This window comes from Polyodon spathula, chromosome 14 (genome assembly GCF_017654505.1).
Source record: "Polyodon spathula isolate WHYD16114869_AA chromosome 14, ASM1765450v1, whole genome shotgun sequence".
In the NCBI taxonomy this organism is placed as follows: Eukaryota; Metazoa; Chordata; class Actinopteri; order Acipenseriformes; family Polyodontidae; genus Polyodon; species Polyodon spathula.
Genome location: NC_054547.1, coordinates 25,300,008 through 25,317,013, shown reverse-complemented (window position 1 = coordinate 25,317,013; position 17,006 = coordinate 25,300,008). Strand labels below are relative to the sequence as shown.

Below are 17,006 nucleotides of genomic sequence, written 5' to 3'. Positions count from 1 at the left end.
GACAGCAACTTTAATGGTTCACAGGTGGAGGCCAACGGTAAGGTAATTGTGTCCTCGTTTGGGCAATTTCTTTCATTGGTGCAGCACAGGGGTTGAATACTTATGCAAGCAAGATATTTCAGTTTTTTTATTTTTCTTAAAAATATTGCCCAACATAAAACCAATGTCACCTTACAATAATTGATTCTGAGTTTCAGTGTTTAGAAAATAAAATATCAAACAGAACGAAATTTCAATGTACCATTTGTAATTCAGTAATATGAGAGAATCGGTCAGGGGTCTGAATACTTTTGCAAGCCACTTATATATATATATATATATATATATATATATATATATATATATATATATATATATATATATATATATATATATATATATATATATATATATATATTATATATATATCCTACACACATTTTAAAATGGTCTCAAATAAACCGCAGAAAATGCAACATATAAAAGTATATTACACAGACTTTTATAGAATAAATTTATGAGTAAAAGTAATATACACATAACAAAACATTAGATAGTTGAACAGAACTAACTTGCATTTATTATTCGGCGCTCCACCTTTCTCCTGTCTGTGCAGGTCTTGATGATTAACAGTCACTTAAGCAAATGAAAGCATTGTAGCACTGCTTCAGTGAATGAGATCTGTCAGAACAGGGTGAAATGACAGTGACAGTGAAACTACAGCAGTAACAGACCACTGAGATGTGACAGCGACTCCTTGCCATTCAGAGCAAAAAGGATAAGACAGACAGTAAGTATAAAAACTACACAAACTAGAGATGATTTCTAAATTATTATTTTTGGTAAGAAAATAAAAAATAGTGAGTGGTTTTACCGACATTTATCCTATATACGTTTATTTCAGTCAAACTCATATTTCTGGAGAATTCAACGTTTAACACGCTTTACTGATTTATATCGAAAAGTAGCATGCCTAGGTATATTATATGACTATTGATATACTGTGCATTTGAGTTGTTTTTATTAAAGTGCATCTGTAGTAAAAGGAAGACTAAATTTGTGAAAAAATGTAGACTTTCATGGGGCTCTAAATATAGCCTTGTCCAAAATGAGTATGCGAATTTGCAAGAGTATCTTCTGTGTGGCTAATTATGGTAAAGTTTTGAAGAAGTGTTCTGTTGTTTTCTTCTAAATCATGCAGTGTTGTACTACTAGAAAAGGAAGTAAATGAGATACAACTAATAGAGAACAATTTTTTTTTTTATTTACGTTTTAACTGGAAACCAGGAATACTCTACACTGAAGGTAGTTTTATCTTCAGTTGCGTACGTTTGGAATATGTCTGTGAAGATTGCCTGGTTGGGTATGTAGATATTTCAGAGGTGTCGTGCTCGAAAGGCAAATCACTGCATCTTCCTGTACATGCGCAGGGAGGACAACGAATGATTTTTTATAACGTTAGGTTATTACCATAACCGTGGTTCCCTGAAAAGAGAATGACAACCATTACCAAATGGGAAGAGCCTCTCTGACCGTCAATCACTGAGCATAATTACAAAAGCTGTCCTATCAGGGCCCTGCTATGAGGCAGAGGTCCCTCCCACCTCCTGTTGAAGAGGGACATCCTCACACTAGCACATCTCTATTTTCTTTCGAAAACAGAGGTCAGCTGGGGACACAAACTCAAAGGGTAATGGTTGTCGTTCTCTTTTTAGGGAACCAGGGTTATGGTAATAACCTAATGTTCCCTTTCAATTCGAATGACAACGATTACCGAATGGGAAAGCTGTACCAAAGCTGTTGTGGCTCCAGATTACCGACAGTACGGCCCCACGTAGCCTCAGAGCCCACATGACTCCTAAGGGCATGCTGTCTGCAAAACTATAGAGTCCATAGAGGGTCTCGTTCGGTTTGTAACATCAAGGCAGTAAAAACGCACAAATGTCTGACTACCTGTCCATGTAGCAGCATTGCATAAGTCATCTAAGGAAGCGCCATGAAAGAAAGCCCACGAAGTTGCCTGGCCCCTGGTAGAATGGGCTGTAATGTCCCCCAGTAACAGGGAGTCCGTCTGTTCATAAGCCAAGTGTATCGCATCTGTCACCTAGTGCGCTAGACGTTGCTTCGATAGGGCCTGATCTCTAGAGCGGGACCCGTAGCAGACACAGCTGGTTGGACTGTCTCCAGGACACCGTCCTATCCAGATAACAGCGCAGAGCCCGAACTGGGCATAGTGTGTGTTGTCTACGGTCCTCCTGTGACTCATGCAGGGGAGGTCTGAAAGTTTTCAAAACCACTGACTGGTTAATATGGAATGAGGATACCACCTTTGGCAAAAAGGATGGATTTGTTCTTAATGTTACCCGCAAGTAACTTCCAGTGAAAGCCATACATGTGTCATCGATGGACACCGCATGAAGCTCACTTACTCGTCTGGCAGATATATTGGCTATTAAAAACGCCACTTTCAGTGAAACAGAGCGCAGTTCTGCTGACGCCATGGGCTCAAATGGGGGAACCATAAGGGCCCGCAGTACCAGTTCAAGATCCCACTTGAGGTCCATACTTTTCATGGGAGGACGAAGCTTTCGAACCCCTTTAAGAAATTGCACTGCCAGGAAATGTGCCCCAGGGGACACCAAGTCAATTTTGTCATGGCACACTGATATTGTTGCCAGGTATATCTTCAAAGTGGACGCTGATTTTCCTGCGTCAAACAAGTGTTGTAAGAAGGTTAATATTGTCTCAATTGGGCAAGTTAAATACTGGTAGAGCACCAGTATGGCCATGGCATTTGCTGCTCGGGCCGACAGCGCTGTGTAAGCTTTTTTAAGCATTGCATCTGTTGTTCTGCAAGGCTTGGACGAACAGGTTGTGTCCTTATCCTCCTTGGTGAAGGTGGAACCTTGCACCAAAACTGTGACCCTGTCCCCGATAGAAGGGAATATGCCTAGACCCGCTTCTTGGGCCCTGCTCTCCTGCAGTAAGAAGCAGAGACTCTGCTGTTCTGGAGGCTGAGGGTGCAGACACTGGGTTGCTCCAGGAGGAGCACACCAATTCCAGGAAGTCCTGGCATAGGGGGAGGGCATGTTGTGGGTGCCTTTCTGTCTGCAGAAGCGGTTCCCCTTTTCCTCTTGTTCTGCTGGCCAGGGAATGTCCGTGGCTGTAGCTGCATGATGCATTAGGGCAAGGAACTCTTCCTTTTGCGACACGTGTGGCAAGGGCGTTAAGGAGCCTCCCACCGTGGCCTGCCCGATGGAGGTGGCTGGGTCCGAGACGTCCGATCTGGACGCTGACAAGGACAGCTTGTCTGGGCTAAGGGGTCTAGGCAGAGGGGACAGAGAACGAGACTGTGGGGGCTGGGGCTGCCCAATGGTAGGGGACAGCCTGCCCTGAGATTTCAATAGGGTCTCCAGCATGGTCTGCTGAGCCCTTAAGTCTCTGCCAGCTCCACAAAGCATCGCTTGGCCGAGCTTGGACACCTTCAAGGTGACTGTGACAGTGAACGTCTGCTCCTGCGTGGAGAAGGGGAGCGGGGCCTGACCGGCAACCTCCTGTCCCTTGGGAATATGGAGCGCTGCCTGCCCGGCGACCGCCTGTCCCCTGGTGAGCGTACCCTCGAGTGGCACCACCTCGCCGGTGACCATCTCACCTCCCTTGAGAGGTGTCTGCGCCTCTGTACTGGTGGTGGGGGAGGGGAGGGTGACCCAGGTGAGCGTGAAAGCTCCCTGGTCACTGTAGCAGGAGGGGTCCTCGATGACCTCTGCGGAGGCTCTTGAACCACTGATCTCCTTCTCCCTTGGTTGGAGGAGAGACTCTGCTGGGGATATGGCTGCTCTCCGTCGTTTAGTTCTCCTTGAGAACTTCCGACATGGAGAGCAGTCCAGCTCACCTGCCAGTGCTTTGGCCGCGTGTTCTGGCCCTAGGCACCTGGCACAGGACCGGTGCTTGTCCTGCCTTGGTAGGTTTGCAGCGCATTATTGTTATTATTATTATTATTATTATTATTATTATTATTATTTATTTATTTTTTTTTTTTAAATACAACACGTTACACTTCAAATGACTGGGAGTTGCTATGTCCAGAATACTCCAAAGTGTATAATTCAACTATAATATTGTTTCTTTAACTACACATAATATATAACAGTACTACCTGACAGTGTGTAGTTCTATTCATTGACTCTGAGCTTTTGATTAAACAAACAGCGATTACAATAAGTGTTTTCTGTTAATATTACAGGCATCTGTAAATAAACAATGAACTGTTATTACGTTGTTCCCCTACCGTTAACGCATGTGTTTCTCATTTTTTTTACGTTTCTGAAGCTTTTGCTGGGATTTCAGGCAGTGCAGATTGATGATGTCCCAAAAACAGCGCTTCAAGCTTAAAGCTGCAGTGTTCCAAAATCATGATTTATTATACACCAACAACTGATTTGATTGTAACTTGACAGGGTACTTTAATTAAACCTCTTTCGTTCTACTTTTTTTACAGTTATCAGATTCTGTTGACAGATATAATATTGTAACAAGTTACCCTTTGTCTCTCTGTGTTTCGTATTGCTGCAGCTAGAACTGTGCGGTTGAAACACCATGCATGCGGCTATGCCCTTGAATTGCAGCATTCAGTCGTGCCTTCTCCTGGTTGCAGAGATCAGTTACAACACTGGAATATGTATGCAATTTGCACCAGCATTAAGCTGACCCCTGTCAAAGCACGGGAAAGGGACTCGTGACCCATGATTCCATACAAAACCGTTACTCTTGCAAAGATGTAAAACAATAAACAATTTGGTTAAAAACTTGATTTTTCAAGTGATTCATTCTAAACCAATCATAAACTAGACTGATATCAGGTTGAAGGGCTGTTGCATCCCTTACTGGATTTATAATTGTTTTACATAAAGTAGTGTAATCTATAAGCATAATAATACTGTTATTATGCAAATAATTAATAACAACCGTAAAGGGCCCAAAACAGACCCTTGAGGAATGCTAGATATCACTGGTAGTTTAGAAGAAAGTTGCCTTCCCCCCAACACGGATTTAGAAAGTTTTGATTAAAAAAAGACGATGTGGAACTGTCACAGGCCCTGGAGAGGTCAGAAAATACAGCAGATGTACTGTAATTGAAATCCACTTTTATAACACGGGCCAAGAAATGTTAAAAGCGCACCCTTGTCCCTGAATAAGATTTTTTTTTTTTAAATCTGGTTAAAAGAAAGGTAACTTTTACCATCCCCATGATTCTGGTTGAATAAAACTGGATGGCTTGGAAAGCCTGGTCTCCTCTGCCTATTTAGACCAATCAGAAATGAACTGACTGAACATGTTCACTGACTGCCATCTTGTGGTAACGTTCAGGACTACATCGTTTTTAAGTTGAACTAGAATTTTTACCATATTGAGGAATGTTTTTATGTTACTGTTATCTTTTATTAGAACTTTATCTGAGGTTTATTTGTATTATTTAAAAAAAAAAAAACTAACAAACAAACAAAAACATTTTTTCTATTAGCAGTGTTCATTAACATATCAAAGAGGTTGTAGTTAATGTATTATGCATAATTTACATAGTGTCCTTCAAGACTTGGTAAAGTACAAGGCTCTTTTGTCATCATGCATACCATAAAAAGCTTGGTGGGCCTTAATGATGTCACCAGTTACCTGCTATCCTAATATGCCCTTTTAGCTGTGAATTCTCAAGTGGAGCATTGAGTTGCTGTACTTCCGGTATCATGAATGGATAATTGTGGTCTGCACTGTGGCAGGGCAGAACCCTGTGTGTAAAAGAACCATTGAGAGCAGCAGTCAGAGAGAGAGAGAGAGAGAGAGAGAGAGAGAGAGAGAGAGAGGGAGGCAGGCAAGCAGGCAGGCAGGCAGGCAGGCAGGCAGGCAGGCAGACGTTCCTGTATAGGTCTCCAGCTCACCAGTGTAGTTTACATGGGTGACTATTTTCTTTTGGCTTTGTGTTCGTGACTTGTTTTGTTGAACATTTTTATTTTGTCTCTGTGTTTTGTCTGTCCTTTGGATTTATTTTTGTTTAATAAATGTGTGCCCCAGCTCTTAAAACTGCAATTACTCTCATAGTCTTTGCCATCCTGTCACATATCACAATACATGTCAGATATTTCAGTGCTAGCAAAGCTAGATATTCATTTGAATATACAAAAAGACCTTCAGAACAACTTGCTTACACTGTGGCTTATTTCTTCACTTGTATCAGTGCACTGCAGATATGGCACCACAAAATACTGTGTAAATGAATTGTCATTTTGCTCATTCTACCAGTTGTGTGCTTATACTATGCATTTACCACCGTAGTTTACCATACTACACTTTTATAAGGATATTGAAAGGTATTGTTTTTGACTGTTTTGCGATAACAAGGATTATAACAATGAAAAGGTTCATTAAAACTTTTTTTTTTGGAGGGAGCAGTGATGGACATGTGGAAAGGACTTGAATTGTGCCTTATTAAAAATATGTCCTATTTTAAGATGCTTTACACTGATCAGACACCCATGTGTTACCTTAATCTAATGTTTCAGCAGCTAGGAATCATGGAGAGTAAAATTTGTATTAGAGCTCAATTTAAATATGACAGTAAAAGGGGGTGCCTTTCAACACTTAGCTAAATATATTTGCTTTGTGAGTGTGTGTAATTACTTGACACAATGGCTCTGTTGTGCTGATTCAACCAGAGCAGCTATAATGATGAATCAGTGTCATTTCTGGGTCACTGAACTCCAGACTCTAATGGGCAGAATGTGACGCAGCCCTGCACAGCAGATGCAGGGACCCCTAATAAAAGCAACGTTGCTCACATAAACCACAGAGGGACACACTGCAGCAACAGCACCAAACTCACGTTCTCTTGTTCTCTTGTTCTCCTGAAAAATATACGGTAAGTGCATTTTTAACACTTTAAAGCTTGACCAGGTCATGCAGTCCCATTGTAAAGAACACTGAAGAGAGCAGAGAGGTCTTTAAAGAGACGGTCCCAATAGAGGGGAGATCTTCAGATCAAATGGAAAGGGTCTGAGAGTGGTTTTAAAGGGATACCTTGCATCAGGTACATGACCCTTCGTTTCGTGCCTGTTTAATATCCTAGTGTGTGTGTTCTGTGTAATCCTCTGTTGTTGTTTCTGCTAGATCGTTGTTTCTAAGGCTTTACTAACTAATGTGCAGGTTTGTCAGTGTGACGGGTACTTTGAATCTGTTATAAGGAGAGTATTATTTCAATGATTGTGCTTAAGGACTAAATAGACATTTTTCAATCTGATACTGATTTTATTTAAGGGGATTATTGATCACACTTGTGAAGTCACCTTTTACCTATGTTGTAAATATACAGCTACATGTGTAAATACAGTGTAATCCCAAAAAAACACTAGCTGCTAACAATTTGTAAGCAGTTGTAATTTAACAGTTTAGATTGTAACGACGCAATTGTGTCTAATTAGTGACAATATAAGTGGAAATAAGAAATATTAAGGAAAATTCAATTACATTTTATATTTAATAAGTAATATCTACCTACAACAAGGAAGTGGTCTTTATTTGATTTGTTTGGGATGCTGGTACTGTATTATAACACATCTCCTAATATTAACTTTAATATTTGTGGTTCATCAATAACTCAAACATTCAATAGTGCTGAATTTAGAAATACTAAAATGTAAGTTTCTTTTACAATTTCTAAATAATTGTGGTTCTGCTGAGGGGCCGCTTATAAGATGGCCACAGTTGGCTGTGGCTCTATCCATTACTAAAGCACACAGGAGTATGGTAAAGCAAAGGAAATGTATAAGCATGGTATAGTCACATGTAAACTATTTCCTGGGTAGCAGGTACAGTAAGGTTTATTGAAGCTGTTACAAATAATTGAGATCATTGTGTAACACAACCCCCCACACACCCACACCCTTCTGACGGTGCACCAACATTTGATAAATAACTATATGAAATAATGTTGTGGTTGTTTCGGTACGAATGCCAACATTATACATATACGAATGCGTGAAACCAAATAAAAGGTTATAATTTGGATTAACTACAAACCGTCAGAAATTAAATCAGGAGGAAATACAAATAATGGTACCTGACTAAATAAAATGAAAAACATAACACAGATTTAAGGGTAAAAAGAGTCAATTAAGTGGTCACAAAGAATTGGTAAGTGTTTGTTATTGTTGTTGTCTGTGTGTCTGGTGGTTTGTTATTTGGTGTCGTGTTTGTGTTAAATAACAAGAAAATATAATTATTAAATTCACACAGCAGTGACCACAGGTGGAAAAACACGCCAGAAAACCATCAAAATTTTCAATTATTCAAACAATTAGATTCTACAACTGGTCCTAAAAGTTTGGATCACAGATGTTTGACTGCACAGTGAGGCAATGTAAATTAAAATGTCTAAAATAAAACACACAAACAAACCAATAAATAATAGAAAAAACTGTAAGACATATCAATTCATTTTACCTGACTGGGGACTGGTACATACAATCTATTTTAAATACCTGTAAAGTAGCAGGAAACAAAACATAATGTTTCACTGGCCAGCTGAAAACTGAAGTAGAGGTCACAGAATTCTAAGCCCTGTTAACTTTACTGGGACCCCCCACCCCACCCCCCCCCAAAAAAAAAAAAAACAATACAGTACATTTCAGAATGAATTTGTTGTGGACATGCAATTTCTCCAGCGCTGGTAAAGTGTTACATGACAGGAACTTGTGGCATTTTAATTTACAGTAAAACCATTCTTAATAATCATCTGGGTCTTCTCACCTGCCAGTAAACCCAGCAGAACACTTGCTTGAACATTTAAAAGCCATTGCACTGCATGTAGTAGTAATCTAAAGATTCTCTGTTAAACAATTTCCAAAGAAAGCCCTTTTGTAATGAATGGCAGCAATACAGAAACAAAACTGTGGTCGTCTTGTGAGAGAGACCCATACAATAAACCAATCTCCCTATAGCATAGCTCCACTGTCCATTGCACTGAAGAGCACTGAGCACACCAGCAGTGGTTAATAAACACTATACACAATAGGACACTTCAGTAGACAATAGACATTTCAATTAGTTGACATTTAAAAGAATGCTGAAAGTAGGATGCAATGTATTCTCTTCTAGGAAAGCTGCATAAGAAACTGCCTACTGATATCATATTGAGGAACATTAAACAAACCCACGATACAGGCTATAGGGTGCAGTGCAATGTAAAGATGTTAAATTACTGTCACTAGGTGCTGATCAAGACTCAATCCCTTAGAAAATTATCTTTAACAGCAAAGCAATGGTAAGAGCCATTCCTACTTTAGTGGTCTAAATACAATCAGATCATGTGATCTGCAGCACAGGTGCTTCGGTACCAGGAGTTCCGGTAAAAGATACCAAAAATGCGTATCTGTGAAAAGTAAGCAATTAACCAATTATAATTAAATACAAATTAACAATAAAAAAATAAAAATTAAATTTCATATAGTTTTTCCCTTAAAAAGCAACTTGGTGTTGAAATATCACTGTTAACTAAAGTATTCCTCTCGTTTGGATATTTCAATTATTTCATCCTGGTGACTTCAGAGCTCTCAGACATGTCTTCTTCTGCCCCTGTTTTTCAGTCCACTGCCCCTAGTGGATGTCAGAAACATCACATTATGGTGTGCTAGAACTATATTTCGTACATCCACTAGGGGTAGTGGTGCAGGGGAACATACTGGTGGACTAGATGTACTTAGAAGAAGACCTGTTAGTGAGATCTGTTAGTTATTGAGGCCATTGGATGTAATGAATGAAACCTAAAAAACAGGTAGACTACATTAGTTAAGAAGATAGCTGAGAGATTCCAGACCCACAGTCCCCCCCCCCCCCCCCCCCCTCCAATCTTTAATCTTGAACTGGCTATTGCCATGTTAAGTAAGGCTGTCTAAGACTAGTCCTGTTTTCATCCAGGTGGAATGGGACCTCGGTATTTCCCTGGTCGGACGGTGCTGTTCAAAAGGGAAGCCAATGGCGTCACATTCAGGATTCCCGCTCTGCTGTACATTCCCAGCTCCACCACCTTCCTGGCCTTCTCTGAAGAGCGGCTGAGCCCCAGCGATGCAGAGGCCAACCTGCTGGTGCTCCGCAGAGGCACCTTCTACCGGAACTATGTGGAGGTGAGAGAGGGGACTTCATGCACTGCCGAGGGCGTCGCCACTTAATTAGCATAATAGAAGAAATTAAATCAGAGCAGTATTAGATGACACACTCCCTTGGCTGATTTGACTTGTTTAGAACCAGGCAGTTACAACCGTTAAGAGTATACTGCAATAAACTTTATAAGGGAAGCCATGTTTATGAGCTTAATTATTAAGCCTGTCATCTAAAGCTTATGTGCAATAAAGCTCGGGAGTGACCAGTAAGCCTATAGACAATCCAGACATCAATGTATTCAGTAGAAGTCTTTATCTGTAAAGAGCTGTTCAACACTAGCAATGGTTCTTGTTCTTTAGTCCCTGGTGTATATAGTAAATGTGTCATTACATGAAAAAGCAAGTGTCTTGTATTTACTGTATATCAGGTATCAAACTGTTGCTCACAAAGCTCAGTGTAATTACTGTATAATATCAGGAACCATTGGTAGTTACCAGGTTGTTACAATGTAATTACATGTCTATTCATGTAATCCAAAGTGCTACCATAGATTCTATGAAATAAGTGTGTCCAGAGGTGAAAGGCATGAAAGCCTGTCACTACACAGCCCCTTATGCTGTACCTTTTCTTGTCAGTGGGAGGACATGAGAGCCCTGTACCCAGCTTACCTGAAGAATCACAGGTCGATGAACCCCTGCCCAGTCTTTGATGAGTTCACCGGCACTGTATTTCTGTTCTTCATCGCGGTGCTGGGTAACATCCCTGAGTCGTTCCAGCTCATCACAGGGAAGAATGTCACGCGGCTCTGCTACATCTCCAGCACCGACCATGGCCGCACCTGGAGCCCCGTCACCGACCTCACTGACAGAACCATCGGAGACTCCATCAAGGGTAGGTGTGTCCGGCTTGGGTGTGCTGTATCCGTCAAAGGACTTTCAATGGTAATGGTTCTTCACCAAGGGCGTTAGAAATGCAAAGGCAGCTCCAATGGTATTAGCCATTAGTAGAAAAGAACCACTTTGTTAACATTTTTGTATATAACAGTTTCTATCAATCAAAGAGACTCCAGCATGTGTTATACTCAAAGTGGCATCAACTTGAAATTTGATGTCAATCAAATGAAGTATGAAAGACTATAATATGTGTGGGCCAACATACTGCTGAACAGTTTGCAAGAAAGCTATTTCATATGTAGTGTATTATTATATATGTTTTTAAAAAGTGCATTGATACAGAATAAATAAATCAAAAAGATTATAACATGGTCTCAGTAAACTCAACTTTCATTTATAGGGGTGTGCTGATGGTCATATTACCTCAAATAAAGGTAACCTTACCTTAAAGAATAATTTGTTGGTAGATATTAAATAAATGAGAACACACCTATTTATTAATGTGTTGATTTCAAAACAAGAAAATCTAGCATTCCTTCAATTTTACAACTGAGTATCAATAAATGGCAATTCACTTCTGTACTGATGCCCAGATTTCTAAAAGGATTGCGCATGTTTTACGACCGTAAAACGGGCGCTGAGGGTTCTGAATTCTTGGATGGGATTTATAAAACACACTCAATGGCATAAACACGCAATTAACATGTGATTTGCGGGGGCAATGTCTCTGTGCGCTTTAGCCCTTGATGCATATGTAATTATGTATATGCATATGTAATTCTGGGGCGTTTCTGAACGAAACCGCTAAAATTGGGAGGGGATTTTGCAAATGAGATCTATTAAATATTCCGTCTAATTTATTAAAGCTGCCGGTAATTGTGGGCCTCATCTTTGCGTGATTATTTTAAGAACTCTGAAAAGCAGAATTTGCCGCAATCAGACAGTAGTCTATATGCAAGGCAAGGTGATGTGGGAGACATCGTTTTCAAGGACAAAGAAACATCTTAGAGTATAGGATTTATTAAAAGAACAACCTACTACAAACTCTGAAGTGGTACATTTGTTAATTAAGAAGCCACTGCACATTCCATATTTTATTCATTTGTCCTGATGAGGTATTTCGAGCTTGTAACACATCTTCAGGTGCTACAAGTACTGCTTGTACCAAAATCTCCAATTCCATATTGGTAAATTTCAGTTTTCGCTTCTGAGCATCCTCATCACCATGTCTAGTCTTTTTGTGCCATTCATTTTCTTTTGGAATGTGTAGCCTGCACACGCAGGGTTGACCCAAACCCATTATTTATTGTGAGATGTGTGTAATTCTCCACCGCTAATTGCGGTGACGGGTATTTAAATTGGTTGATTGCGGAATTGCCTGCTCTACCTAATTAGTCTTATAAAATAGGTCATTATTTTGACAATGCGTGCAGCTGTACTGAACACACACATTACGTGGCTTTTTGCAATCAATTTTTCCCCTTTATAAATTTGGGCATAAGTGTTTTAAAAGCCGATTGGAAACTAATTTTCCTCTCATCCGGGGTGCTGACATTTTTACTGCCGTACCGAGATTGACAATGAAAATACATTGCAGAACTAGCAAATGCAATTGATTCATAACATAACATATTTGTAAGGAAACTAAGAAATGCAAATATATATACAAGATAAAAGCAAAAAGATAAAAGAAAGATAAGACAAATAATCGCTTAGAAAATCTAAATGAATTTTAGTTAGTTTGATCACGACAGGTTCTATAGTAAATAGCATTGTCAGGGTGTTATCTATTGATACTCAATAATTCTGTAAAAAAGGGAAACTTTGGGACCATACTGTGTTTTGTTGTGTAATGAACATATTTAATTCCATTTAATCAATGCCTGAAAACATCACATTTCTTAAAGGTAATTACTCAGAAGATACAAGTTATGGCACACCCTTATTCATTTCCCAATTAAACTTTTGCTTTCATAATCCTCTTGGCACGACACATTCTAATAGAGGTCACAAAACTTAACTACCAAAATATCCCCACTCACTGGTCCATACACTACTTCCATTTGTTCTTTATGCAAGGTGGAGATAGAAGCTGATTTGGTTTTGAGCAAGCATCAAATGTTCTACCCCATTCCATTGGGGCCGGTTGCTTATCAAGTCTTGCTCAGACAAGTTCCTTTACATTCCCTTGACATGATACACAACTCTACCTTCCTGACCTATTTTTTCATTCCACACAGAATGGGCTACATTTGCTCTGGGCCCAGGCCATGGGATCCAGCTCAAATCTGGCCGTCTCCTAATCCCAGCGTATGCCTACCACATTGACTGCAAAGAATGCTTCGGCAAGATCTGCACCACCACCCCCCACTCCTTCACCTTCTACAGCGACAGCCACGGCAAGAGCTGGCGATTCGGGGAGTTCGTACCCAACTTGGAGACGGTGGAGTGCCAGCTTGTCTCTGTTGATGAGGATGACGGCACCAATACGCTGTACTGCAATTCCAGGAGTCCTTTGGGCTACAGGGTACAGGCCCTCAGCAAGGATGATGGGGCTGTGTTTCTGGAAGGGCAGTTGGTACAGAAGCTGGTGGAGCAGCCCCACGGGTGTCACGGGAGTGTCGTTGGATTTCCGGCCCCCGTTCTCGAGTGTGGTGACACCCAAACAGCAGATCCTCCAAATGGTCCAGAGACCCAACTCTATCCTGTCCGTTCGTTCAAAAGCCTTGCGTTAAATGCTATCCATGGGTGTCATCCATCTCAGAACGGAACACTTCCCCTTCCCGGGACAAACTTTCTACCCCCAACCTGGGTGATTTACTCCCACCCGACCAGCCCAGATACCCGTGTCCAACTGGGCATCTACCTCAGCACCTTTCCCAGGGACCCAGACAGCTGGTCTGAGCCATGGGTCATTTATGAGGGCCCGAGTGCCTACTCAGACCTGGCGTATGTGAAGCTGCCATCTACAGAAGCGGCCCACAATGACACCCCTGCTGTGGCCTTCGCCTGTCTCTTTGAAAATGGCTCCAAGTCACCTTATGAGGAAATCTCGTTCAGTATTTTTACCCTTTCTGAACTGATTCACAACATTCCCAAGAAATCTGACTTGAGTCACAACACTCTGAAGAGCACTAAACTGAGGAATCATTGTACGGTGGCATAACTGTTTGCTGAGTCTTTCTCTAGGTGTGTTGCAGGGTCAATACAGAGCCACCTGTTTTGTACCTCTGTTCTGTTTCAGCCTGTTGTTGAAACAAACATGCAAAGAGCTTTTAGAAATAACAGCAAAAAAGCCCTGAAGCATTTTTTAAAAATTGTTTATTTTAAAAATAAATTCAGAAGTGATGTACAGACATTTTACTCACTTCTGGCCATTGACTATTGGGTTATTTAAAGCTTAATAAATATCAATGAAAAAAAAAAACATGATTTCCCACTGAATGGTATATTTCATTATCTGCACAAATAAATTAATACTAATTCTTATTGGTGAGTCAATGTCTGTGCATTGTCATTCTTTCTTAATCTCCAGAAACATTTGAATTCCAAATTGTAGCACTTTGCAATAACTAATGAGAAGTAAAATATGACTTTTATATAATATGACTCCAAATTAAAATAAAGGAGACACAAAAGTATAGTGTGTGTCTCAACAGATTTTAGCTGGTGATATGCACAGGCTGTGTTTAGAAGTTATAATCTGTATGTGTCCATTTCACGTCTCAATACAACTCCATGAAGTAGTCAGCAATGCGACGTCTCAGCCAGGGACAAATGCCCACCACAAAACAATGGAAACCATCATGTTTAAATTGGATTCTCTGCGATTAACTTGGTTCAGATCTAAATAACTATAATCAATTTTAACTCCTAAATACTCTAGATTGTAAAAAATGAGTGTCTAGTATGTAGATCTAAATCAAAGTGTTAATAAAAGGCAGGAGATACAGACATGAACAATGTTAAGTTTCATTACAAACCCTGTCTTCTTTCATGTGAAAAATACAAAAACGAGTCACACCAAACAGAGACAGTGTCACTGGTGTAGAAGCGAACACTATAATATTGATACAGGTCTGTGTGAAACAAAATATACATATTTGTATTGTATTGCTTTACACTAATCCCTTCACTGAGTAGTATTACAATCCTAAATAGGCTAATGCATATGAAAAAATACACAATATAAAGTGTCCTAGTGTTGGTTCAGGGTCATTCCCTTAGCTTATCTGTCAGCAACCAGACAGTGCAGCTAAGCAATCAAAAAGGAAAAACAGAATACCTGAGTACAAAGCCAAAAGTGTAGAGTACAAACCCAAGGAGATTATCATAAGGTTGTATCACAGCAGAAATATGCATTGCAGCCCTGGAGAGAGTCAAAGAGCAACTTGACTAGTCCCAGGTTTAAACAAATGAGCTACCATGAAAGAACCGAATCCATTTTGCTTAGAACAAAGAGGATTAGAGTGGAGGGGCACGTTTGAAGTCCTTAAAATGTGAAAAGAAGTCGACACAGTTCATCTTAACCAATACTTTAAGCACAGTAGCGAAATCATGACCAAAGGACACAGATGAAAATTAATTGAAGCTAGACTTAGGACAGAGGGAAGGGGGCTCTTCTTCACACAGAGAATGGCCTTCTCTTGTTCGTAAGTTGTGTTATGTTCTAAGATATCTCAGGCTTTTTTTCCCCCTCCAGGACAATCCGCTTCCCTCATGCGTCCGCCACCCAAGAAAGATGAACGTTCAGTTCAGATTGTTGCCATAGCAGGGAACTCAGGAAAATGTCTTCCAATTACAGCATGTTATGACCAAAGCCATAGTTCCATATAGTACTCCAGACTGAGTCTTTGCAGTTTATAACTTCTGTTATGGTTTTAAAAAACTCAAACTTGGCCTGTGGGTTACCGCATTCTTTTGCTTCAGGTTTCTTGCTTCAAACCGGTCCAACCTAAAATACAGAAATACAGATCATTTACTTTTTCATGCAGATATTGGCACAATATAACCACAGAGAGAGAGTGTCCGTCATTGTTAGTGTAGTGTAAAACTCCATGAACGTTCATAGAGTATTCCTTTGTATAACAATTACAGTGAATGGGATAGGAAACACATTTAACTTTAAATGAAACAGCGCTATATCTGCTACGCAATGTGGCGCATCTTAGTTTTATCTCAGAATTTATATTATGATTGAGTATTGAAAGTAATGAAGGATTCTGGACTTTCAAACAGTATGGTAACTACATGATTAATGAATAAGTAAATACATATGTATAAACGAATATGAATGATTATTATGTTGTATCAGAGGCAAATAATGTTTCCAATTTTAAAGCTGCTGATTTCTATTAAAATGTTGTTTTTAATATACCTTGAAATAAACCTTAGCACACCACAGCATTTCCAGCAATGGCAATATGATAGATTTACAACATGCTACCATTGATTACCAGCATTGCTCTTCATATGTAAATCTTTTTTCACGACATGTAAGTACACAATTGTATCAAAAAATGGTTAAGGTTAGTGTTAAAGCATGGAAAAAAATGTACACATTAAACATATTGCAGCTATGCATAATAACATTGTAGTTATGTGTAAGTGCACATGTGTTTAATAAGTAGCTACTATGTAAATACACAGTAATTAGAAACACTTAATGTAAAGTGTTACCAACTCATTCACCACATTGATATCTATATAGCTCCATTCTACCTATAGCTTCTGCTTGTATGCTTCCCATTGCACTTCAGGGTAGCCCCATTGTCTAGGACACTGAAGGGAACCTATCTTGTTGTTTCTTACACCAGGACCAAATACACAGCCAGCGATGCCGTTGAGAATCTGAACGACACAGAGAAGGGCCGAGGCTTCACTGAGCCCCAGGAGGATGCAGAAGAGAACCACGTTCCAGAGCATCTCGTTGTGAGGCTCCCCACAGACAGTGAATCACGTGGTGCAGTTGTAGCGATAGCTCACCTC

The 17,006-nt window shown here is 40.1% G+C and overlaps 1 protein-coding gene across 1 annotated transcript; it reads left to right on the top strand.

Moving 5' to 3' along the window:
- Positions 1–9,947: 9,947 nt before the first annotated feature.
- On the top strand, positions 9,948–14,467 carry neu4 (sialidase 4). The gene is made up of 3 exons (XM_041271297.1): positions 9,948–10,148; positions 10,761–11,016; positions 13,259–14,467. Exons 1-3 carry the CDS (start codon positions 9,948–9,950, stop codon positions 14,182–14,184), a joined length of 1,383 nt encoding a protein of 460 aa, XP_041127231.1. The 3' UTR covers positions 14,185–14,467.
- Positions 14,468–17,006: the final 2,539 nt, after the last annotated feature.

What these genes read in the sequence shown, in the direction of transcription:
- neu4 (XM_041271297.1), top strand. Translation starts at nt 9,948, where the DNA reads ATGGGACCTCGGTATTTCCCTGGTCGGACGGTGCTGTTCAAAAGGGAA. An exon ending in TCTACCGGAACTATGTGGAG is followed by an intron (nt 10,149 to 10,760) that starts GTGAGAGAGGGG and finishes TTTTCTTGTCAG; the next exon opens with TGGGAGGACATGAGAGCCCT. An exon ending in CATCGGAGACTCCATCAAGG is followed by an intron (nt 11,017 to 13,258) that starts GTAGGTGTGTCC and finishes CATTCCACACAG; the next exon opens with AATGGGCTACATTTGCTCTG.